This window comes from Rhinoraja longicauda, chromosome 6 (assembly GCF_053455715.1).
Source record: "Rhinoraja longicauda isolate Sanriku21f chromosome 6, sRhiLon1.1, whole genome shotgun sequence".
In the NCBI taxonomy this organism is placed as follows: Eukaryota; Metazoa; Chordata; class Chondrichthyes; order Rajiformes; family Arhynchobatidae; genus Rhinoraja; species Rhinoraja longicauda.
This window is the reverse complement of record NC_135958.1, coordinates 14572342-14599146: the sequence shown is the minus strand read 5'-3', so window position 1 is coordinate 14599146 and position 26805 is coordinate 14572342. Positions and strand designations below refer to the sequence as shown.

General features: G+C 41.0%; 1 protein-coding gene across 2 annotated transcripts in view; it reads right to left on the bottom strand.

The window, feature by feature from the left end:
* Nucleotides 1–3499: 3499 nt before the first annotated feature.
* The window catches only part of gnao1b (guanine nucleotide binding protein (G protein), alpha activating activity polypeptide O, b), a 211135-nt gene continuing 187829 nt past the window's right edge, over nucleotides 3500–26805 (bottom strand). The window contains exons 7-8 of one of the 2 annotated variants that reach the window (XM_078400501.1): nucleotides 15977–16130; nucleotides 3500–5245 (exon numbers count right to left, since the gene is read on the bottom strand). In XM_078400501.1, coding sequence (XP_078256627.1) covers nucleotides 5058–5245; nucleotides 15977–16130 — 342 coding nt within the window. In that variant the 3' untranslated portion in view covers nucleotides 3500–5057. Of the gene's footprint in view, nucleotides 5246–15976; nucleotides 16131–18080; nucleotides 21666–23512; nucleotides 23667–26805 lie in introns of those variants that run through there. The other variant, XM_078400502.1, reaches the window with a different exon arrangement.

Genomic DNA, 26805 nt, shown 5'->3' with positions numbered 1-26805 from the left:
ACCTGTAATAGTTTTGCTGCACTCTAGATCTTCACAGTGAGCCACATCTGCCTGGTGTTCTTGCCATGAAAACTTCAGATGCCCGAGGTGATCTAGGATTGTGCAGCATAGTTTCACCAGGGGCTCCAAGGATTAGATTATGAGCAGATATTTCATAAACTATATTTATAATCACAAGAGTTTTGATTATCAGCTGATTTTATTGTTTAGGATTTTGAAAGGATTTGATGCAGAAAGAAAATGTTTTCCACTGATTCGCGAGTCTATGACATTGGATAAATGAAATCAGAGCCAGGCCTTTCAGCAAGAAATTAGGAAGCACTTCTTACTAAAATGTAGGATAAAAGAACTTTCCTATGAGAAGCAGTGGTTGGGCAATTAACGGGCCGAAAATCAAAAAGCTGCAGATGCCGGACATCCAAAAAATACCAGAAACCACTGCAATCAGCAGGTCAGGTGGCATCTGAACTGACAAAGAGCCTTCGACCAGAAACTCTGCTTCTCTCTCCTTAGATATTAAAACATTGCTGCGGATCTGGTTTATTGAGGCTGGGAGTTTAAATTGAGACATTCATTATTCTCTCCATTTACTTGGGGATCAAGGCTTATTTTTTGGTGGTGACGTGGAATTTCTGATGCATGCAATCACATGACCAACACTGATACTAGGTTACTAAAGCAGCAGTATAGTCAAGCGGGTGGGTGAATTAATTTATATACTGGAATATTGTGCAGATATCTGAACTCCCTATCCAAGGTAGTATATACTTACAATAGAGGGGGTGTAGTGATAGTTCACCAGGTTGATTCTCAGGATGCAGGATTCGCCATTTGTGGAGAGATTAAGCCAACTTGGCCTACACTCAGCAGGGTTTAGAAATTAGAGAGTTAAAATATTGTATTGAGTATAATATTCCTTTTGTAGTAATGTGTGGAGTTCTGGCACTGTATTACAGGATGGATGTGGAGGCTTTGGAGAAGGTGCAGAAGATGTTTACCAGAATGCTGCCTGGATTACAGGGTATTAGGTGTAAAGTAGAAGTTAGACAAACTTCTTCCTTCTCAATCTCTCCCAGTGTCTTGTTTCAATAACATCTTCACAGATTCTTCTGATTTCACATAATGTTGGCTAAAATTACTCACTCTCCCACTTCCCAGGAATATATATACTGAATCTACATACACCAAGACAGATTTATGTTTTCTTAGATAAGGAGACTAGAAACCATTCACGTTACTCCATGTGTGATTTTATAGAGCACCAAGACTGTCCTATTTTGTGGCCTATTTATTGATAAATAAAACCCAATAAATCACATTAGTCAAGATAAATAGGCAACTAACTTCCCATAATCAACTGCCCATCTTGCCCTATACTTGAATGTGTTACAGTGGGCATGTTTAGTTTTGCATTTAACGTGATACAAAGCATCCCACCCCTTTTTTTAAATGTAGTCCAATATAATTTCCTGAGATTGAGTGGATAATGGCTACTTTTTTACTGAAACATATAGTTTTCATAATTTTAAATAATATAGTAATTCTTCATTCCTGGATCTGGCCAGATTTTGACATATAGGCATGGCACATACTGCAATATCTTTACAGAGAAACCATTGCAAGTTTTTGCAGGATGGTTTAAGTTTTTAAATAAATATATTACTTCCAAGACCAATTCAGGACTCTTTGCATCCTTCCAAAAGTCCCCCGTGATAATACTGATTATCTTTCCAGGACAGTCCCTTTAATAATATTCATTCCCTTGTCCCTGATCAATTGCTATGTCCATAGAGCTACACAAAGATATAGCATGGAAACAGATCCTTTAGTCCACCAACCATCAACCACCCATTTATATTAATCTTATATTAATTCAATTTTTCATATTTTTATATTATCCTTTCATATTTTACCACTTACCTACTTTAGGGACAATTCATAGTGGCCAATTAACCTACCAATCTGCACGTCTTTGGGATATGGGAGGAAACTGAAGCACTCAGAGGAAACACATGTGGTCACAGGGAAAACATGCAAACTCCACCCAGACAGCACACGAGATCAGAATGAACCTGAGTCTCAGGCATTGTGAGGCGGCAGCTTTACTAGCTGTGTCATTGGGCCGCCTTTTTCTTGCATAGTTTACATCCGTTAATTCTCATTACCACGTTCAGGTCTGGCTCACGTTAAGCATCACCGTTTTTGAGATCAGAAGGGTGAATCAATGTTTTGGAAACATTTGAAATCAGTTGGTTTTAATTGACAGTCTTACAGACTATCTGTAAAACACTGGAAAAGTTGGATGGCATATTCCCATTGCAGAATTTATGGAGTCTGCTGAAACTTGACTCTGGAATTAAACTACCAATTGAGGTTCATTTAAAACAGAAATCACTTTGTAATGTCATAAAATCTGTGTGTAAACACATTTAATCTCATTGTTGTGTACCCCAACATCAACCGATGCCAACCCATCCCCTGAACTCCCACTATCTAATGTTACTATGCTTGTTTGATTGAGGTAATAACAGGGACAATTAATTTCATTTGAGTTTAATAATTCTTTAGGCTACAAATGAACAAACATGACATGTATGTGATGCTTAAAACATTTCACCAAATTAAAGATGTTCCCAATATCAGTGAAACTCATCCTTAAAATCAGCAAAGGTCTCATTGCAACATTGACTTTGAACCCAGAAAACTGGCATCTACATGCAAGAATTGCTGGATTTCAAAGTGGCCCTTATAAATGGTCTGCTCACCAAGTGCTTAAATGAGGATGTGTTTTCACAGAAGGATGAGGCTAAATGTTAAATTGGATAAAACCAGAGTGAATAAAAACCTAATTCTTCACTAAGAATCTGACAGAAATTCAAAGATAACAGATTTTTTCTGTGACTCTTTTAATCTGTCAGGCACAGAAAGAAGACTAAGGCTCAGCTTGCTACATATTTTTAAAGAATTTAGTAGATGAGGCAAGACTTTTTGGTGTGCTTTAAGTTCAATGAAACTGACTGTGGTTCCTCTGCACTGCTTATTGTCACTGATCACAACCAAACATCCCACGTGGGGACTGAAATATGAGCAGCACCACTCAATGGGCAAGGTAATGCTGCAGAACAGGCAGCTCCCACACATTTCAAGAGAATAAAAAAAACAAAGACTGCACAAATGTACCAAGCACATAAAGAAAAACATAAACAGAAGGAACATTGTAATTCTGAAAACCAGAGGTTAGGAGACTTAGTGTTACTGACAAATTTCCTCTTTATTTAAGAGCTACACACGAATATTCCATCATCTGTAAAAGAGACTGGCCACGTTGAACAGACACCAGATCGAAGAAACAAATCAATAAATAAAGTAGAAACGCCTCCACCACGGACGACCACCATTTTCCTACAAGCTGGTTCACTGTCAACGTTTAAGGGTCACGCTTTATTCAGACGGTGGGGTGCAACCTTGTTTCAATCAAACTAGGAAATGACAAACAATATTGGTTATGAAAACTGTGGCTTTAATGTAAACACTACATTCGAGGTGTTTGCGTCACTAACATCCCACGGGAGAAAACACCATTCACTAAAAAGAAGAAATAGCAGCACAGAAGTTCACTGAGAAAGAAATAAAGCCTAACTTATATATTACACATTATCATAGCAAATATTGTAAAAGGGGACATCTTTACTGCACCTACTTGGCCAGTGAGAGCTGTGCTTTTCTATACAAACCTGGAGGGTGAACAAATTTAATTATATTTTTAATCCCAATACAATTATAACTAAGAAATCTAAACAGAGTTTCCTTGTTACTGTACAGTTGCACTGTCTCGAGAGACAGTCAGGGTCCATAGTGCGTGCTGAAGGACTCCAGGCCGAGTAAAGATGTTACAAATGCAGAATGTGGCTAAAGAGTAATCAAAGCAGTGCTGAACCAGTATAATCCAAAACATTAATTTGGGTCAACTAATTAAAGTGTCGTACACAACCTCTCAGCAAAATGTCTTGAATTAAATAAAAAAATTGGGGGAAATTACCTTTTGAAGCTACAAAGCACAGGAAATGGATTTTTTAAATAATTTATTATTTTAGCTTCTACTTTTAAAGACTGGGCTAAAACCAGATCTACAGCATTCTACTGAAACACACAACCACCATTCAGTTTCCAGAAGGTTGAATTGACCGTGTTGGAAGGCTGTGTCTCACAAAGGCCAAAGATCATGCTATCTGTACATAAGGGCACCAGGATAGTCCATTATACAGTCTGCAGAAAGGGAATCTGGGGGGAACCTTCCCGTCACACAAAACACGCAATAGATTCTTCATGCACACTCTGAGGGGAGGGAGCAGGAGAAACATTTATCAGGTCACCAACTTGGCTAAGCCATTTTCACAAGCTCACCACAGGGAGGGGTAAGGAAAGGGCTGGAGGGGCAAGTTGGCACTGGTAAGGATAGTCAAAGAAAGAAAACAAAATAAAACTTCTCTGGCAAGAGTAGACCTTCAAGCTTTTTTAGTAAACGGAAGCCCCTCTCCTCTCTCGGTCGGAGTGGAAAGATCCAAGGCTGTTGCTGTGCTTAACTCAGGGCCGTTCCATTCCACCATGTGAAGAGGGAGGCTCAATGCAGCTGATATGGTGCTGTCCTGTGCGTCCTCAGGTTTCCTAACATATTAGTCAAAGAGCTGCCACGGAACTAAACACTGGAAACTCGGCCTTGTGCTTGGAAGGTGAAGTGGCACACGGGTTTCAGAGCACAGTCAAGTGTTAAAAACAGGCAGACACAATAGCAATAAAAGGGCTCATCTTCCAGTGTTGGTGGAAGGTGGGGGGGGGGGGGGGGGATTTGGGTATTTTTTTCAAAGATTTTTGTAAAATTTCTCTTAAAGTGAAGTAAAGTGTTAATCGTATACAAGTTTGTGATAAGGCTGCGGGTTTCAGGAGTCTAGTTCTGTTGGCAGCTTATGATAACAACTAAAAAGAATTATATACGTTATGCCTTTATTTACCAACTTGCATTCAATAATCATCACCAAATTTGCCTCTAGACAGTAAAGTCAGTATAAGCCGCAGCCTCGGAGATTGTTGGCAATGATGATGTCAGTGACGGCATCGAAGACCACCTGGATGTTGCCTGTGTCTGTAGCGCAGGTCAAGTGGCAGTAGATCTCCTTATTGGGAGAGCGGTTCTTGGTCTCAAATTGTGCTTGAATGTAGGCTGCACCATCATCATAAGTGTTGGAGCCTAAAGGCAAGGGTAGAATGGGAAGAAAAAGTAGGCTTCAGCATAAGGAAAGGCACATTACAGCCTTTCTGATATTCCATACAAAACCGCTGACAGTCCATGTTCAGAAAAAATCCAGCTTCCTTCCCTGTCATTCCTTTATAGCACAGTCACTGAATCACAATATCAACGGTGAGGTCAGAGCACCAACTAAGATCAGTAAGTCTCCCTCCAACTTGTACTCTGGTGCTATGGCATCTCTCTCTGGCACCCTGTCTGCTTTGGTAATAGCTGGTCTGCAGGGCATGGACACGTTGAACCTCCCCAGCTGCTGTGATGGGATCTGACTTGATGTTTTCTGACCATTAGTTTGATAACATAATAACCAAAACACTTAATACTCTGTCAAATGTTACTTATTTTGTGGAGTACTTAGACTGGCATTTTAGTACTGTCCTGTGTCCCACTCACTGATAGCTGATGGCACAGAGCAATTTGAAAAGTGGTGTCGGTATGAAAATAAATCTATTGATTTTGCTTACAACTCCTCAATGTTATTGATCTGGAATTTTTTTGACTAACAGCTGGTTCATGTGTTCAGTAACAGTGGTTATTGGACTAATGGTCAAAAGACACAAATTCAAAGATTGTGAGTATAATCTCACAATTGATTAACTAAAACTGGAGCAATGGTGACCTTGAAAGCATTGTTATGTTAAACCCCTCCCCACAGAGTTCACTGATGTCCTCTTGGGATGGAAATTTGGTGTCCTTACCTGCATTGGCCCAATGTATGACAAACCATTCTGTGGATCTTCAATGAAGCACCCCAATTAGAGCTCTGCCACTCACTAACTGAAGGAGGGATCAATGTTAACTTCAATACCTCATATTACACAGTAATATTTAAGTAACTGAATTATCTCTACAGTGTCATTTAAGTTGGTGGGATGGCAAAATTATGTAGCAATCTCAAGAGCTCTACATCAACCTCATGGGTTGTGAGCGCAGAAATTATTGATACTGGACCAGTGATGTAAATGAACTTAGAAAATGGATGGCAATCTGTTTAATAGATATTATGGGAGCTGCACAAATACATTGAAATCCTGAATGAGTTGTCCTGGAACAATAGCCTGGAGAGCTTATTCATGATTTCACAGTCTTTTGCATCATATTTATCAATAGAACAGAACACAGGTAATGTGACTGAAGAAGGATTGCGACTTCAGTCTGAAGAGGGGCCCGGGCCCGAAATTCACATATCTATGTTCTCCAAGTTTGCTGCTTGGCCCGCTGAATTACTCCACTACTTTGCATCTTTTATTTGTAAACCGACATCTGCAGTTTATTGTTTCTACAATGGAACTAAGCACTCTGGTAGTTGGTCGGGTTTGCTGCTGAACAGCCACACTCGAAGAAGAGAAATAGGAAAAGTGAAACATTTCTCTCTATGGTTAGGTAAGGTGGGAATGTGAGTGTATTCCGAACCTTCCCAGGTTACAACAGAGTTCCATTCCTGAGAACTGAGATTGGCAGTGTGAAACCACACTGCCAATCTGCCAAATGCTCATTCATATTCACAGACTGCACATAAGTTTGGGATTCGTAAACTGGGGTGGACCTGTAACTGGATGCGATCATAATAACAAAGAATTGAAACAAAAAAAGCTACTGGTGCTGAAAAGCAGAAATAAAGCCACAAATGCTGAATCAGTCAAGAAACATTTATGGAGAGAGAAACAGGATTAATTTTCAGGATGATATCCCTTAATCAGAACTGGAAAAATGAGAAAAACGTAATTTTCACAGATGCTGCCTGACCTACTGAGTATCCCCAATATTTTCTGTAATAATAAAGTGTGCTTGATTGACTACCACAATATGTTCCAGAAGGTAGATTTTGTGATTTCTGATACAAATTATATTTCTTAGCATAACTGAGCCCAGCTGTTGTAACTTATAAATGTAGCATCTGTTCAAAGTAGTTTAATTAACATGCAATGAAGTCTCCTCTAACCAGGAACACACAAGCTGCCCCATATTTTCTTCTGGTTAATTGGCTTGTTCAGCATCAGCATCAGAAATATTTTTCTTGGCACGTTACAATAAGGCATCTGAGGTTGTCTGCAGTGGCTATAATGTGCTGCAGCATATTTGAGTGGCATAGAGTGAAAATGCTCCAAAATTGATCCCTCATATCAGTTTTCTGCGCTGGAACCAGTGATAAATACAGAGTCAAGCCTTATTTCTAAATATTTCTCAGATAACTACTTTCCTTGTAATGGACCTCTTGTGACAGGAACCTATGTGTGACACCACAGTTAAGATGTTCTGTTCTTGACCAAAATATACTGAAGAACCAAACTTATAATCATAACTGTTTTGCTCTGTAGCGATGCCCAGAGCATTGGAAGCTTTCTCCTGATAACTTATTAATTCCAAAGATTTTTCCTGAATTCCATCATCTTAAACATACCCTTTCACAATGGATATGCTTTGAAACACCCTGCGCCAATGCCAAGATGCAGAGTTTTCACTTGTGATGTCAGTCATGATAACGGCCATCAGTACTGATGTGCAGGTACTAAACACCCAGACACCATACAAAGGGAGGGCACACAAATGTGCACATGTACACACATATACTTACACACATGCACACACAAACATAGAAAACACAACAGCACAGGCAATCTGATACCGAAAAGACTTAGGCGCTTGATATGTTGTCAGCACAGACGACTCTTCACTGTGGCAGTGAACAGCATGCTTGTGTTAAAAGCAGGAGGTTGTAGATTTGAAACTTACTCCTGGTACAAGGTTGACATTCAGCAGTACAGGACTAAAGACATTTGCAGTGCTTTGTAGAAGTGCCGTCTTTTAGATCAGTCATTAAAGAGAATTTCCTGCCCTTTCAGGTGGGTGTGAAATATCCCAAGGCCTGATCATGAAGAAGGGCACAGAAGTTTTCCCAGGTGTTCTGGCCAATATTCTGGCAGCCAAGCATATTGCGACTTTAGCACCTCCACACACAAAACCCTGACACAAAGAATATTGCTGTTTTTTTTAAATGGTTGGCAAGTCAGCATTCTGCCATTCATCACCTACTTGTACTTTTGGGAATACCATCATTTTTTAGTGGCACCAAGAGCTAGCTTATCATAATCTTCCCAAGCTTTTAGGAATGGGGAATAAACACTGCCTTATTAGCAATACCCACATCCCCTGTATGAATAGTAATTAGGGAAAAAGAGTAATCAAACAGTAAACACAGGCTATGACTCTATTCCTTGGAGCGCAGGAGGATGAGGGATGATCTTATAGAGATGTACAAAATCATGAGAGGAATAGATCGGGTAGATGCACAGAGTTTTTTCCCCAGAATAGAGGAATCGAGAACCAGAGGACATAGGTTTAAGGTGAGGGGGGAAAGATTTACTAGGAACCTGATGGGTAACTTTTTCACACAAAGGGTGGCAGGTGTATGGAACAAGCTGCCGGAGGAGGTAGTTGAGGCAGGTATTATCACAACGTTTAAGAAACATTTAGACCGGTACATGGATAGGACCGGTTTAAAGGGATATGGGCCAAATGCAGACAGGTGGGACTAGTGTAGATGGTACATGTTGGCCGGTGAGGGCAAGTTGGGTCAAAAGGCCTGTTTCCACACTGCAAGACTCTATAACTTCATGACATGTGATCATGCTAGACTGTAAAGATTTTAATGAGAGAGAGCATTAGCCAATGCAGAGGTTATTGGTAATAGTCCTTCTAAGTACAGGGAGTTTTTGAATGCCAAACTTCAGGATACCTTATGGAAATTGGGGAATGTCTGAGAAAAATCAAAGTTGTGAACCTTGGCACATACTGTCTATTAGCAGAATAGTCTGAGATAATTTTAGATCCTGAGAATACTTTGCTGCATGATGTCATGGATGCTCCTTCAAATAAAAAGAGAGGAAGTTATTTCAGGCAACATTCTGACTTGACGGCTGAATCAAACCTCCAATTTATTAGTCAATGTAGCTCATCCCCCTGCAGCCTCACCCCTCTGCACTTATATGAAGATGAATTGACAATTTACATTCAAACATACTGAATTTTTCTGATCAATAATGTTGGAAATACTACTTTAAACCTCAGAACCAATTCTAAAAACACTTAACACAGTGGGATTTAAAGTGTAGTTTAATGATAATAATATAATATATCCAGAAGCAGCCCACATCATAGCCGGGGACTTCAACCATGCAGACCTAAAGTCAGTTCTCCCGAAACTTGAACAACACATAAGATGTGCTACCAGGGGGAAAAACACACTAGACAAGGTTTACTCAAATATTAAGAAGGGGTTCAGGTCAGCACCACTACCACACCTGGGGCAGTCAGATCACCTGTCCATATTCCTAACCCCAGCATACACCCCACTCAGGAGGAAAGCTCCAGTCACCATAAAGACTGTGAAGACATGGCCTGAAGGAGCTTCCTCGCAGCTGCAGGATTGCTTCGAAAGGACCAACTGGGATATTTTTGAGGATCAGGACTTGGAGGAGTACACATCAACTGTACTTTGCTACATCCAAAACTGCGTTGACAATGTCACCGTCGACAAACGCATCCGGTTGTACCCCAATCAAAAACCCTGGATGACAAAGGATGTCAGGTCTCTCCTCAAGGACCGTAACACCGCCTTCAGGTCTAGTGACAGAGCTCTATACAGTGCTGCTAGAACCAACCTGAAGAGAGGCATCAAGGATGCCAAAGCGTCCTACAAGAGGAAGATTGAGGACCACTTTTCCAACAATGACCCACGGCGGGTATGGCAAGGCATCCAGCACATCACCAATTACAAGACCAGCAACCGCACGACTGCCGACGGCGACGCCTCGTTGGCTGAGGAACTTAACTGTTTCTTTGCTCGTTTCGAGGTGAAAGCTACAGTGGCAGACATTACACCCTCTCCAGCACCTGAGAGCAACACCTTCACTGTGCAGGAGTATGACGTTAAGCGAGTGCTCAGAGCAGTGAATCCCAGGAAAGCTGCAGGCCCCGATGGTGTGACGGGCAGAGTGCTGAGGGAATGTGCAGACCAATTATCTGAGGTCTTCACAAAAATCTTCAACCTGTCCCTTTTAAAATCCACCATCCCTCCCTGCCTGAAGTCCGCCATAATCATCCCACTGCCGAAAAAGCCTATCATCAGCGGTCTTAACGACTACCGTCCGGTAGCACTCACACCGGTCATCACAAAGTGCTTCGAGAGACTGGTCCTGCAGCACATCAAAGCCAGCCTCCCACCCACCTTCGACCCATACCAGTTTGCCTACAGAGCAAATAGGTCTACAGGGGATGCCATCGACACTGCTCTTCACACTGCACTGACCCACCTTGAACACCAGGGGAGCTATGTGAGGATGCTCTTTCTCGACTTCAGCTCTGCCTTTAACACGGTCATCCCGAGCAGACTGGTCACCAAACTTTCCGACCTTGGATTTTCCCTAACCATCTGCAAATGGATCAAGGACTTCCTGACCAACCGCCCCCAGACAGTCAAAATAGGCCCTCACCTCTCCTCCACCATTACACTGAGCACCGGCTCACCACAGGGCTGTGTGTTGAGCCCCATCCTTTACTCCCTCTACACTCACGACTGCGCCCCCACCCATCCCACCAACACCATCATCAAGTTCGCGGATGACACGACTGTGGTTGGACTTATCTCAGAAGGAGATGAGACAGCCTATAGGGATGAAATCCAAAGGCTGGCAGCATGGTGTTCAGTGAACAATCTGGTCCTGAACTCCTCCAAAACAAAGGAACTTATAATTGACTTTAGAAAAACCAGTGGAGATTACGACCCACTCTACATCAATGGGGTCTGCGTGGAAAGGGTACCAGCTTTCAGGTTCCTGGGTACGCACATCGCAGAGGATCTCACCTGGTCTACCAACACCATCACCACAGTAAAGAAGGCACAGCAGAGACTCCACTTCCTGAGGATCCTCAGGAAAACCAACCTGCAGGAGAAGCTCATGTTGTCCTTCTATCGCTGCTCCATCGAGAGTGTGCTGGCATACTGTATAACCACATGGTATGCCAGCTGCTCAGAAAAGGACAGGAAGGCCCTTCAGAGGGTCATCACGACGGCCCAGAAAATCATCGGCTGCTCACTGCCCTCCCTGGAGCACCTGTTCAGCCTGCGCTGCCTCAGTAGAGCAGGCAAAATAATAAAAGATCCATCCCACCCCGGCCACCGTCTGTTTGTTCATCTGCCCTCTGGTCGACGTTTCAGGTCAATCAAATCCCGAACAAACAGACTTAAGAACAGTTTTTACCCCAGGGCCATACGAGAACTGAACACTACCTGTGCACTAGGCAACACCGTTAAAAAATCTTGTACTTAATTTAATTGTATTTATGTATTTATTTGTTTTTGCATTTATTGCATATATGTTTGTACGCACCGTCAGGATTGGCTGTTTTTTAATTTCGTTGTACTCGTTGCAATGACAATAAATGAATATTATTATTATTATTATTATAATAAATTGTATTTGTCATATGTAGGTTGGCACAGGGTCAACGGTACAATGAAATGTATTTGACAAGACAACGGGTCACCTCAGCAGTAATATTCCAAGGATAAATAAGATAAAAAATTACATTAGTAAGGTAAAAAGACAATATTAAAAATAATCAACATATATGATTTGAAATGTGTTTATGAGTTCAGAAGCCTGATGGCCTGATGGTAGAAACTGTTCATATGGTAGATGTTCTGATGGTAGAAAATGTTATTCCCAAAGATTAATTCTTAGAAAGATTATAAAGGATCAATGTTTTAAAGCATTATGTGGGCAATGTAAGAAGTGATCTGAGGCTCATTCTGAGACATGACCAGAGTGGTAAACACATGGCTTTGCATTAATCACATCAATTGGCATTAATCCTTTCTACCTGACCTCAGAATACCTATTGCAGGAGCGTTCAAGCTTAGTCTCAATGCGCTTGTGGCATTTCCTTCCTTCCAGCTCACAAGTGCACAAAAAGCTAAATCCTTTATCTTGTGTGGCAATGAAATATTGACAAATGCAAATTAGCAGCTCAAGTTACATTGATTTCAAAAGAAATAAAAAGGACAGATGCAAAGCAGACCGCCATCTTGCCATCACCTGTTTTATATAATACTCGCACAATCTTCCTACATTACATATGTAAAAGATTATAGAGCACAAGGTTTCAATTCAACCCAGAGTCAAAGCCAAGAGCAATCCAAATATATGACTGCCCTATTCTCCTCTCTGTTCCTATGTATTTTTGTACTTCCAATATTTAACCAAGTTTCCCTTAAAAGATGTAATGCTTACTGTTTTTACAGCTCCCTGTGATAAATAATTCCAGCAACTTTGCATGCAAAGAAATATCTCCCAATATAACAGCAGAAGGACTCTGCACAGTAACAAGCTTCTTGGCCTCTTGAGCCTGTTTTGCCGGTCAGGTAGGTCATGGCTGATCTGAACTTGGCCTCTGCTGCACTTTCCTGCCTGTTGCCATAACTCTCAGTTACCTGACAGATCAAAGGTCTCGGTTCACATTATAAATTGATGACCTCTCATCAGTCACTCCTTAATGAGGAGGATTCCTCAATCCTTTCTGTTAAAACATTGATAATTTTTCAACACACTCTAGCACATTTTCCTTGGCAAACGCTTATCACTTAATCAGTGAACATTGAGATATTACTCTCGTTATCCACACTCTTCATCGATGTTTTAAAAATAACTCAGTAGTTGTTCATAGGTTACTCCCCATCCACCTTTCTCCTATCAGAATCATACTCATTTAATTGCATCCTTTCTGTCAAACACTTTTCTGTTCACATTTCCTCATTCATCATGCACCACGAGTCACAATTTTAGTTAAGTCGCTTCCAGGACACTTTATTGAAGCATATTCCCTTTATCTATCAGCCATTCCTTCATTACTTGTTTTCAATTTCAATTACTCCTTGTCCTATTTAGTCAACCTTTTCATGATCTGGCTACACTTCATATCGTCACTATAAATTTATATTGTTTGTCCTCATTTTACTTTGTGCTTCCCTTTGTGGTCTTTTCTATATTTTAGGTGTGTTAGCTCAGTTTTTGTAGGGCTTGTTAACACTGTTTTTAAAAGTGCTCATAAGATCACAATTTTCATATATTAAATTGTGTTGTTGTGTTCCGTGGTGTAATGATGCATTGTTTGAGCTAAAGCACGTTATAAGAAACTGATGTGTCTCAATTTTGCAAAATAGTTATGCTTGGCCTTCAGGCGAAATGGTATTAGTAACTGGTTGTTCTGTGAGTAATATACAAGTAATTTTTCAGTCCCATGAGATTGAAAGCCAAGCTGGAAAGTTACCAATGGGCATTGCAGCATTGTTAATGTTACAGGCATGAATAGCTCTCTGGACACACATTTCCTGAGTCAGCGAAATTCCCAGTGGGGAAGGTCAGGGTGGATTGCCCCTTATGCTGTTTGGTGAACCTGAAACGGTCACAACTTTGCTCTATTCACAAAATGCTGGAGTAACTCAGCAGGTCAGGCAGCATCTCGGGAGAGAAGGAATGGGTGACGTTTCGGGTCGAGACCCTTCTTCAGACTGATGTCAGGGGGGCGGGACAAAGGAAGGATATAGGTGGAGACAGGAAGATAGAGGGAGATCTGGGAAGGAGGAGGGGAAGGGAGGGACAGAGGAGCTATCTGAAGTTGGAGAAGTCGACGTTCATACCACCGGGCTGCAAACTGCCCAGGCGAAATATGAGGTGCTGCTCCTCCAATTTCCGGCGGGTCTCACTATGGCACTGGAGGAGGCCCATGACAGAGAGGTCAGACTGGGAATGGGAGGGGGAGTTAAAGTGCTGGGCCACCGGGAGATCAGTTTTGTTAATGCGGACCGAGCGCAGGTGTTCAGCGAAGCGATCGCCGAGCCTGTGCTTGGTTTCGCCGATATAAATCAGTTGACATCTAGAGCAGCGGATGCAATAGATGAGGTTGGAGGAGGTGCAGGTGAACCTCTGTCTCACCTGGAAAGACTGTTTGGGTCCTTTGATGGAGTTGAGGGGGGAGGTAAAGGGACAGGTGTTGCATCTCGTGCGGTTGCAGGGGAAAGTGCCCGGGGTTGGGGTGGTTTGGGTAGGAAGAGACGAGTGGACCAGGGAGTTACGGAGGGAACGGTCTCTGCGGAACGCAGAGAGGGGAGGGGATGGGAAGATGCTCTACTCTGGCAACCTATTGCCAACTGCATAACCTTTCCTTTGTTTCAGAGAAACGAAAATGAGGGGGACATGCGATTGGAGGGAGGGCACTAAAAGGGCAGAGGAGTTTAAGAAGTGAGGGTCACTGAGGAGAAGAGGTTTGGAGATGGAGGGGATCAAGAGAGGTCAAAGGAGTAGATGGTTAGTGTGTGTGTGCTGTCAGCACCTACATCCTAGGCCACCTGTGTACGTGCTGATGCCCATGCAGTAGAACTTGGTCTCTGGATGTTTTAACCCCTTGCCACAGGGCGCTGACCTCCTCTGTCTTAAGTCTGGCTTCAGACAAAATTGCTATCGTTACCAGCACCGGGTTTCACCAGAGACAAACATTGCTGATCAAGCCACAGGGAACTGTGAGATGACATTATCACCTGAGTGAGACACTGCAGGGATAGTCCCATTGCCAATGCCATGACAGGTACCACTGACCACTGTCTAATCCACAAACATGTACAAATGGACAGATGTAATGGCTTAAACATGTAATGGTTTACTGTGGCCACCTATATGAGCACAGACACAGATGTGCAGATGCACACATGCATCCAGGTCTTTACATAAATGGACAGATAATTTGCAGTTTGCATTTATCTGCTAGGATAAATGCATAGACACCCAGATCCACATGTACCAAAATGAGCACGTATATACTACAAAGATACAGAATCATGACCAAATAAATAGAAATGTACAAGAAAATATGGGTATAAAATGACACCAATGTCATGAGACTAGACTGTCAATTATTGCCATCCAATTTTGATGAAAAGTGAATTCTATTTCTCCTGATATGGCCAGACCTGGCAAGCACTTCAACCCCTTTCTATTTTCATATATTATTTTCTAACATACACATGAAGAATATCTGAAGGTTCATGAACCCTTCACAGTTTTTACTTCATTGGAATCTCAAGTATTTCAATATATGACCATCATGGGGGTAAGTTCTGAAGCTTCATTAATGTACAGTATCAATATTCACCCATTGGCAGCCTGTGTTATACATCTTCTGGCTTTCCATTTCTGTTGAGGTTAGTGAGATATAAAATGTGATGCTCATTGGTTGTCATCCATCTTACATACTTACACAAAGTTAAAGTTTCCTCAAACTCTGCAAAATATGGAAGGACCTCAGATCTGCAAAACCTCCTCCCTGATCCAGTACGTAACCTAAACTCTCTTTCCCTTCCACCCACACCCTCAACTTCGCTCAGCCAGTCCCAGTGTATTTTACAATCACTGTTTACACACATGCATTTGGAGTTGTCAAGCCTGGAAGACCTGAGGATATGGACTCCACAACACGACATGGAAAAGGGTTAGTATCTTTGAAAGTAGTGAACATCTATCATCAGACAGGAACAGAATGAATGCATAAACATGCACACGGTGAGGCAAAGACTGCAAGAGAGACTAAAGAAAGGTAGGTTTAAATCAGTAAAACTCCTACCTGTGTACTCAGGGAAACAGATTGTGAGAGGTGACTTCTTGATCTTCTCAGCAAACAAATCTTTCTTGTTGAGGAAAAGAATAATGGAGGTGTCGATGAAGAACTTATTATTACAGATGGAATCAAACAGCATAAGAGACTCGTGCATGCGGTTCTGCAGCAAGGGAAAGGAAAGGAAGAGAAAGAGAGAAAGGAGGATTCGTTAGCACCAGAAAGGGGAAACCGTATGAACGAGCGTGGTTAATAAATATGAGTAAAATAGATATTAGATACAGATAAGACTCGACCGAGTTCAGGCAATTGAATGTTTAGAAGCAGAGACATTTTACATATGCTCACGCACATACACACTCGCACACACAGCATCTAAAATATAAAGCCTTCTCTGTTTACTCTATGTAGAAACATGTGAATTTAGCTCTGTTCTGTTGACATCTAATTTAAATTCTTAACTAAATTTAAACTTGTTCACCCCATTATTCTTATGACCATGTTTCTAGATTGTTAAAGGTGTCATTTTTAATATACAAAATTAACCTTTCCAGGTTAAAATATCATATTCTAATTGAGTGAGGCTTGTGGAGAATGGGAATCACAGTCACTAAACCTGCTGCAAACAACATCAAAATGCACAATGACTGTCATTTTGTTTACACATATTAACAATATAGATACTCCCCTTGTTCTACCTATCACTTCCAAACCTTCTCTACACTCAAAACGACCATGTTTTCTTTCTTTCCTAATTCTTTTGAAGAATATTAGACCTGAAACATTAACTCTGTTTCTCTTTCTACAGATGCTGCCAAGCCTGCAGAATTTCTTCCCAGCATTTTCTGTTTTATCTATTCTCCAACATCTGCAATTTTTTTAAATTTAATTTACTACCAGTGCTTCACTATCATGAGATTTTGCTAAGAGATAACAAGATAGCTTGCTTTTGCTAACAAGATAGATAACTTTTGCTAACAAGATAGCTAGCTTTTCTTTAGCTTTGTTGGCAAGTTGCTCAAGAGCCAGTATGTCTAAACTGGTAGGTCAGCCAAGAGATCAATTGGCTTGGGCAGATTTAAACCCAAGGTACACAACTCAATTATATCACTTCCTTCCATGAAGAAACTTGCCTTGAACACTATGGTATTGGTATGAAACATATCAGGCAGCTCGCAGTCAAATAGTGAGAAGGTAAACTACAACATTCTCTGTTGACTGTTCTGATGCATTGGGATAAGATTTGTGCTGGATCATATGCTCTATCAAGCCCTCTCCCCAACTACTGTCCAAAAGGTTTGTAGGCAATGACTGCATTCATAGAAGAAAACAAATTCTCATTGTTTTCTGCCATATCATTACAGCTGCAATGTTACAATCTTCACTGGATGCTGTAATTGTTTGTAAATAACAATTTAATAAGACCTGCAATGGTTTCAGTTTCATTGACCAACCAATTGAACGAATCTATCCATCCATTTGAAAACAAATTTTTCATAGGTTTCTTGAAGTAAACAACATACTGTACAATGGAAGGCAGTCTTATTGTGATGTGGCTCCCAGATATATCAGAGGCACATCATTTGACTGAATTTCATTACCATTTTGAATATCAAATATCAGACTGCTCCCTCCAACATCAAACACTACTATTCTCTGAAATTGCACTAGGTATACACTTGCATTCAGTTATTCTACTCGTTGTCTTACATTATCCTGTAAGAAGTCAGTTAATAAGAGGAAAAAGCAGACAGTTGAGCAAACTAAAATCATGTACTTGTTGAGAGAGAATCATAAACTCTGTATGTTAGTAATTAACATTGATAATAGAAACTATAGACAACAGTCCAAATATCCTATTTAGATAGTAATGATGGTCAGTCATGTATCGGCACAAATATATAATGTAAAGCAATACTGCAAGACGTTCAGAAGCTTTCCAGAGACCAAGATTACTTCACTAATTTTTGCTTCCTTGAAAATTAGAGTAGCAACCCTAAATTGGGTCTCTCACCTCAGAATCACAGGTCTGAATGACATAAAGAGTATGCTCATCTTCATTAATTCAGACACAAAAAGGAGACAAATGCACACACCAGTAAACAGCTGGCACTTTATTGACATCTTACTAATAAATACATTAACAACAGAAATAAATCACAGTACATGCTAATGTACAAACTGACACATACTTTTTACAAACGTATTGTAAGTTCTATGTCATTTATGTGTAATTAGCAATAAAATACTACATTAGCCTAAGCAGGCACTTAAACCATGTTTTGGTTCATAGCCCCACAGAGAGATGACCATGAGATTGGCACTAAACATTGGCACATACTATCAGAGTGAGGACTTCATTGCAGCTAGATTTTGGACAAAGATGTACTTCCATGTTCCTCAAGATTCACTTACCTGAAGTACTCCACCCCTATTGATATTATTGCACTAGATTACTAGGTATCACCCAGTTTGTGGTTAAAACTGTGGAAGAGAATACCATATTATTGGGTTGATGAACATTTTTCAGTGGTAAATGAGCATCACTGGTGTTCAAAGCCTATACAGCAAGTGGCAGACCTTAATGAGTGGCTCAAAGCCAGTAGATGGTCTTTGAACATTTATACTATAATAATACTGACAGCTGGTGACATCTATCAAATTAATGGCATACGCTATCTCAATAACTTTCCCATATGGAGCAGCTATGAGGCAGCATTACCCTAAAATTAAATCATCATTCTACCAAAGTACTGCATTCTTATGTCCCATCTTCAGTAAAAGGACAGTGCATGTCCTGTAACAAATTCAAACTAACCCCTGCTTTTAAATGCTGTTACAGCCAATGCACTGGTCCGGGAGTTAGAAAGCATGGTAAAGCTTTTCTATGAGAAGAAAAGTTCACCTTCTGGCAATGTAGATACAAGGGGCGAAGCCTTAATGATTCTCTAAGAGGAGATGAAAATATCAGGAGCAGAATCTGCCGAATCATTTTCTAATGCTCACGTTGGTTATTTGCTGCCACCTATTGTTGGGATTGCATATGTTGTCGGAGGGAGTGAACAACTAAGGCCTTTGGGATCTTGGAGGACCAAGCATTATTCTATCACCTTTCCTTCTCTGAAACAATGTTGGATTCAGAGACACTGATCCTATTGGTAGCTAGTTGAGAGCCTGTGTGGTATGCTAAGCTTCATCTTGTTGGGTGAACAAATGGACACGCGCTGCAATTATCTGCATCACTCAAATGGGATAACTCAGTATAGAAACATAGAAAATAGGTGCAGGAGTAGGCCATTCGGCCCTTTGAGCCAGCACCGTCATTCAATATGATCATGGCTGATCATCCAAAATCAGTTCTCCGTTCCTGCTTTCTCTCCATATCCCTTGATTCTGTTAGCCCTAAGAGCTATATCTGATCATCCAAAATCATTACCCCGTTCCTGCTTTCTCCCCATATCCCCTGATTCCGTTCCGAATGTAAATAAACACATTGCCACTTCCATGCCAAACTCTCCCACTGAAGCTTTGAGTGGAGTCCTGTTAATTGTTTAAAGAGCCAGACTGTGACTCAACTGTTGTGAAAAACACCCAAGAAAGTCAATTCTGCACCTATCCATCCCACAAGCGATTAATCCCACATAGCCCAGACTCTTCTATGCAATCAGAATGTAAACATGGTATTTATGGTTTTGGAATTCTTCCACAAAATACTCATCCTGTGCCTGGGGAGAGGGAGGAACACTGCAGAAAAACTCAGTGTAATAATAAATCTTCAAAAACAGCTTATTTTGAAAAGACAAACACATCATCAAATGGAGCAGAAATAAAGTTATTTTACTTTAGTTCTGTTAAATAATGTTGATTTAAGTCATCCTTATATTAATTTTTGTAGTTTCTAATATAAGTTGTGACTTTTAAGGTATAATGTGACCTCTAATTAAGGGTGAAGCGTTAATGAATCTCCTCTCACGTGCAGGGAAAGTACACTATTTACACAGTTAGAATTATGGAATGTTTAAAAGGATCATACTTAAAATTTTGATGATTTGGCAGTTTGATTAATTGGCAAAAAATAATATGCACGTCTTGCTCCTTCTAAGAGCTCTAAGAGCTGGTGCAGATATAATGGACTCAATTACTTCTCAGGTCGTCCTACCGAAGTTCTTGAAAGTTAACAACTGACCAACCATGACAGGTACAATAAATATTTTCAAATGCTGGACCCTAAGTCTTTGGCTGTAATCGTGAACCCCAAGGAAGGCAGACACTTGAACATACATTAACACATGGCCCCAGTACTGACTTTGTTTCGTTGAGCCATAAAACCTTTGGTGATTCCTTCTGACCCGATAGTGCAGGTCTGCATGAAGCCGATGACATGGCTCCTCAGTGGTCGGACAGACAAGAGGGCCAACACAGGTCCACAAGACTAGATAACATGAATCCTCATGGACCAGACAACACACAACTAGTTAGTAGTGTTTTGACAAAGCCCAGCCTGCTTGTAATCCCAGCATGAGCCAGATAATCATTCACCATTTCCTCAGCATTATCTTTCTGCTTAAATCACCATTTTAGTTTTAACAGTCGCACCAAAAATGCAAAATAATCCGCTTGTCCATCAAATTGAGAAGTGAGTGAGCAGTATAGTTCTTAATTCTGAAATTTACATCATTAAGATGATGAACTTTTCAGGTAGAGAGAATGCAAGGATAAATGTGATTGAACTGAATGCACCATGAGAACATGCAACGGAGAGAGTGAAACTGCCAAAACTGATGGCAAAGAACAATTTACAAGGATGCAATGCGCGTGTGTATGTGCGTGTGTGTGTTTCTGTGTGTGTTTCATATATTGGGGCCAAGTATGTATACCTGAGCATACATGTGTACATTGATAAAAATGTGAATGCTTATGTATGAATGAATGGGCCAGCACCACGAAGCAAACATTATATGGCACTCAATGCAGGAGCCAACTAAAATGAGAGGCTCCCTCCCAGTTCCAAACGACAAAGTGCTGGAGGAACTCAGTAAGTCAGGCAGCATCTGGCAGAGGGAAATAGACAAACAACGTTTCAGGTCAAGGTCCTTCTTCAGTCTGAAGAAGGGTCTCGACCCGAAACTATGTCTATAATTTCCCTCCACAGATGTTGCCTGACCTTAGTTCTTTCAGCACTTTACTTTTTTTGCTCAAGATTCCAGCAAATGCAGTTCCTTGTGTCTCCTCCCACTTCCAGGTTCCACTGCTATCAGTGGTCTCATGAGTTGTACCACTACTTAGGCATTGAAGGGCACCTAAACCATCAATGCAAAAGTAGCAATATAACTGCGCCTTAAGGGTTATGTATTTCGCTTCCTGACTCATGAGTGCAAGTGACGATAAAACCTGTCCAATTCCGCTCTCTCTGCAAGCTGATTTTGAAATGAGACTGTTCTGTTTTCTTCTATTGGAAAACCAGTGGTAGAATTATCTGCAAAAGTGCCACCCTCATAGCACCGGTGATTCTAGTACAGTCCACACCCTCGCAGATTGTTAGCGATAATCACATCGGTTACTGCATCAAAAACAAACTGGATGTTATTGGTGTCGGTTGCACAGGTGATGTGCGTGTAGATCTCTTTGCTCACAGACTTGTTCTTGCTCTCATATTGGGTCTGAATATAAGAAACAGCTTCAGCAAACATGCTATGGCCTGAAATAGAGAGAGACAGACAGACACAGGGAAAAAACAGTATCAGCAACATTGAAAATTGTTTTTTCTGGTTAACCGGTTGCTAAACACTTTAACTCCCCCTCCCATTCCCACACTGACCTTTCTGTCCTGGGCCTCCTCCATTGTCAGAGTGAGGCCCAGCGCAAATTGGAGGAACAGCACCTCATATTTCGTTTGAGCAGCTTACACCCTAGCGGAGTTGACTTCTCTAACTTCAAGTAACCCTTGCTTTCCCTCTCTCTCCAACCCATCCCCCTTCCCGGTTCTCCGACCAGTCTTACTGTCTCCGACTACATTTTATTTCTGTTTGCTTTGTTGTTACCTTCTCCCAACTAACAATGATCTATTCTACATTTTCCTTGATCTCCATTCCCTTTGTCCTGTTTTCAGACCTTACCCTTCCTTATCTATACATTTCCTTATCTCTATACCTCCCACTCTCCTTACATCAGTCTGAAGAAGGGTCTCGACCTGAAACGTCACCCATTCCTTCTCTCCAGTGATGCTGTCTGTCCCACTGAGTTACTCCAGCATTTTGTGTCTATCTTTGATTTAAACCAGCATCTGCAATTCCTTCCTACACATTGAAAATTGTTCTCCTTATTCTGGACAGTACTGTTTTCTGGTGATAAACATCAGCCTTTCAGATCAACCTGCATATTTTGAAATAAAAGCAGAAACTACTGGAAACACTCAGCAAGTCGGGCAGCATATGTGGAAAGTGAAGCTGAGTTAATATCAATTCTGATGAAGAATCTTTGATCTGAATCATTATACCTTGTATCTCCTTCCACAGTGTGCTTGGCATGCTGAGTCTTTTCAATATTTTATTTCAGATTTCCAGCATCCCCTTCAGCTTTTTGAATTTAAATGTCTAAAAAGCTGAAAACACATATTTCTCTATTTATTCCTGGATCTTTTACCAAATCACAGGTGTCTGAAAATGAAAGCATCAACAGTATTGCTGCAGAGGAAGGCATTCATCCAATCTTTCACTGGGATTGTTAGAACAAATGGCATAGCAGGAAGCCTGGATGATAAGAGAAATTGAAGGTCTGGTCAGGAAAATGGAGGGATGGGACAGGTATAGGCAGCTGAGATTAAGTGTATCCCAGGAGGAGCATAAACTGTGGAGGATACTTAAGGGGGAAATCAGGGCATAAAGGATGTAGGAGATAGCTCAGGCAGATAATACTAAAGAAAATCCAAAGAGATTTTATGTACTTTATGGGAAAGTGGATAACTAGAGAGAGAATAGGACCCCTCAGAAACCAAAACAGTCATCTGCATGTGGAGCCACAGCAGATGGGCAAGGTCCTCAATGACTATTTCTCCTTTGTTTTTACCGTGGAGTAAGTCATGAAGTCTGGGGAGCCTGAAACAGTTAATGGAGATGATTTGAGAACAGTCTGTATTACAGTAGAGTAGGTGCTCGACGTCCTAAGACATATGAAGGTGGATAAATCTTCTGGGCCTGATCAGATATATCCGAGGACATTGTGGGAGGCGAGAGAAGAAATTGCAGGAGCCCTGGCTGAAATAGATGGATGAATCATCGATAGACATGGGTGGGGTACATTGGTTATTTTGGACATCTCCACTTGGTTATGCTCCAATAATATTTTGGTCCTATTCCTTAACACAACTGCTTTGAAGAAAATATTTTGAACAGGGAGATCACGATGGTTTGGCATGTTTTGCACTATCAATCAAAAGATGTACATTAAGCCAAATAAGTTCAAATAAATTACCAAATGATTTCAAAAACCTCTGTTCTCCAAGCCCACCCAATTCCATCCCTAGCGATCTGGCTGTGGTCATGTTACCTGCGTATTCAGGGAAGCAGATAGTTAGTGGTGATTTCTTAATTTTTGACTCGAAAATGTCCTTCTTGTTAAGGAAAAGGATGATGGAAGTGTCTGTAAACCATTTGTTGTTACAGATACTGTTGAATAACTTTAGTGACTCTTGCATGCGATTCTGCAATAGAAAGAATCATTCGTGGTTATGCCAAATGCTTGCAACCAAACTGCAACATTTCTATCTTGGCAACTGAGCAAAGGTATAATTTTACAATTACACATTAAATGCACGTTAATTATGGAAGGTCAATGGTACTTTGAAATTTTACACAATGCTATGCTGCAAGACTTTATTCCTTTTAAAGTCATTTAATTATAAATGATATAATTCATGCATCATGCATGTACTGGTAAACTAAAGCCAAAGATTTGCTGCCTTTCTCTATCTCTAGGTTCAATATCCATGCAGAGACTTGTAACCAGAGCGCAGTGGCATACATTAATTGGATACATTAACCCAGGATGTCGAGAGATCCTTGAATTAATCCAGACTTGAAAACAGTCAGTGGTTAACCTCGTCTTGACCTCTGAAACTTTGTCGTGGTAATGACTTGAAAGTGGTGAAGAATAGGCCAGAGAGTAGGAACAAAGATTTTTATGAGGTGACTGAACAGCACCGTAATAGCTCACAAAGATATTTGTCTATTGCCAAAATGTGACCCCATAAGAACATTCCATTTTACAGGACGAGCAGTAAGGCAGAGTAAAGGACCAATTTGGTGAAGATCTGCAAGCCTTCGAAGAGGACAGAGTGATGGAAAGAGTACCCAACAAAATCCAGGCCAGAGGTCACACTGCTGCTTTCAATTCTTGGTCAAGAGAAGCTTCATACCTGCCAATTTGGGTTGTTCTCTCAAAATCTCATTATTAGCATTTTGTCTGCAACATTCAGCCGATGGTGGGCGGCGTCAAGAGGCTGTAGCACGAGGCTGTAGCTGCAGGGTCACCTCCTTCCCCTGGGTCGTGATACCAGAGAGCAGACAAAAGGAGGACGAAGCACACCCAGAGTCATGGGATGGTCACACACCTCGCGACACGCACTGTTACGCCACAGTGCAATCCAAAATAATCACTACCTGCACAGTGTGCCCGAGAGCTGTCACTTTACATCATGAATTGTGTGGAATTTAGGCAGAAACCATTGAATGTTCAAACAAGGACCATACTTTGATTACATTTTACTTCTGGAGGTGTCTCATATAAAAATATATATTTTAAGTAAAGCAACTTACACCATAAAATGAACATGTTTCAAAATATTAACACCATTCTACTTCACCATGTTGTACTTGAACCGTGCAAAAGTCCATTTCATACTTGCATTTTCTATTTTACACACCAAGACATTGCCTTTAAGGCAGATGAAGCTGGAAATCCTTGTTGCAAACCCCACTGATCTCACACATGCATTTGGACAGAAGAATCACATGGCAAGCAATAATCAGAGGAGATAGGATTTGAACAGCATGTTAATAGAGATCATTTGAATATTTCAAGCAGACCCATGCAGGAAGGACTGAATGCAATCAGTAAGTATGGATAAAGATAACTGTCAGAATTCCCCTTATTACATGCAATGCTGAATACTTTTCTGGTAGGGATTATACTTAAACAAAATGCCATGATCACACCCTCCTGATGAAGGAGCACTACTTTATCATGTTTCTTTAAGTTTACCTGTAAGCAGGTTTCTTTAAGTTTACCTGTAAGCTCGGTATTCCTGTTGTGATCCTGATTGGATAGGAGATACACTGCATGGCTGTTTTGCAGCAATTAACAATGTCACAGACATCCAGTTTGCAACCTTATAGCTTCAATAGACAATAGACTATAGACAATAGGTGCAGGAGTAGGTCATTCGGCCCTTTGAGCCAGCACCGCCATTCAATGTGATCATGGCTGATCATTCACAATCAGTACCCCGTTCCTGCCTTCTCCCCATACCCCCTGAATCCGCTAACTTTAAGAACTCTTTCTAGCTCAATCTTGAAAGCATCCAGAGAATTGGCCTCCACTGCCTTCTGAGGCAGAGAATTCCACAGATTTACAACTCTCTGACTGAAAAAGGTTTTCTTCATCTCCGTTCTAAATGGCCTACCCCTTATTCTTAAATTGTGGCCCTTGGTTCTGGACTCCCCCAACATTGGGAACATGTTTCCTGCCTCTAATGTGTCCAATCCCTTAATAATCTTATATGTTTCAATAAGATCCCCTCTCATCCTTCTAAATTCCAGCATATGCAAGCCTAGTCGCTCCAGTCTTTCAACATATGACAGTCCCGCCATTCCGGGAATTAACCTAGTGAACCTACGCTGCACGCCCTCAATAGCAAGAATATCCTTCCTCAAATTTGGAGACCAAAACTGCACACAGTACTCCAGGTGTGGTCTCGCTAGGGCCCTATACAACTGTAGAAGGACCTCTTTGCTCCTATACTCAACTCCTCTTGTCATAAAGGCCAACATGCCATTAGCTTTCTTCACTGCCCAACATGCCATTAGCTTTCTTCACTGCATGAAAAGTTTCAGGGAGCATTCTTAATAAACCAACCTCTGAATATAGACTGGCTACAACTCAATGCTTTTATGAAGATATTACATACTTGAATTCACTTTTCAGATGCTGTTGGATCTTTCTATAATTTTAGTTCAGATTTTGACCAAATCTGAAATAAAAGATTTCCTTTATTTTGTTTAAAAAAAAGAAAACGGTCCTTATCCCTCCTCTTACTGGAACATGTCAGACATGAACTTTGATCAACTGGCCTTTAAATGACTCCCACTTGTCAAATGTGGACTTACCCATTAACAACTGCTACCAATGTACCCTTCTGAGCACCTGCCTAATTAACGCTATAATTTCACTTACCTTCCCACAAGGTCCACAAAACAATCTTAAAACTTATGGAGTTGCAATCACCATCCCCAAAATACTTTTCCATTGAAACACCAATCATCAGGCCAGGCTTCTTTCCCAATACAAGGTCCAGTATATTTCCTTCTCAGCTTGGAATATCCATATACTGTTTCAGAAAACCCTCTCGGATACACCTAACAAATTCTGCCCTCCCTATGCCTTTGGCACTGAGTAAGTCTTGGTCAATATTGTGGAAGTTAAAGTCACCCACAAATCAACCACTTTGCTTTGGCTTCTTTCGGTAATCTGTCTACGTATCTGTTCCTCTATCTCCCGCTGGTTATTGAGGAGGGGGAGGGGGGGGGGCTTATAGTACAATCCCATTAGAGTGCTTGCAGCTT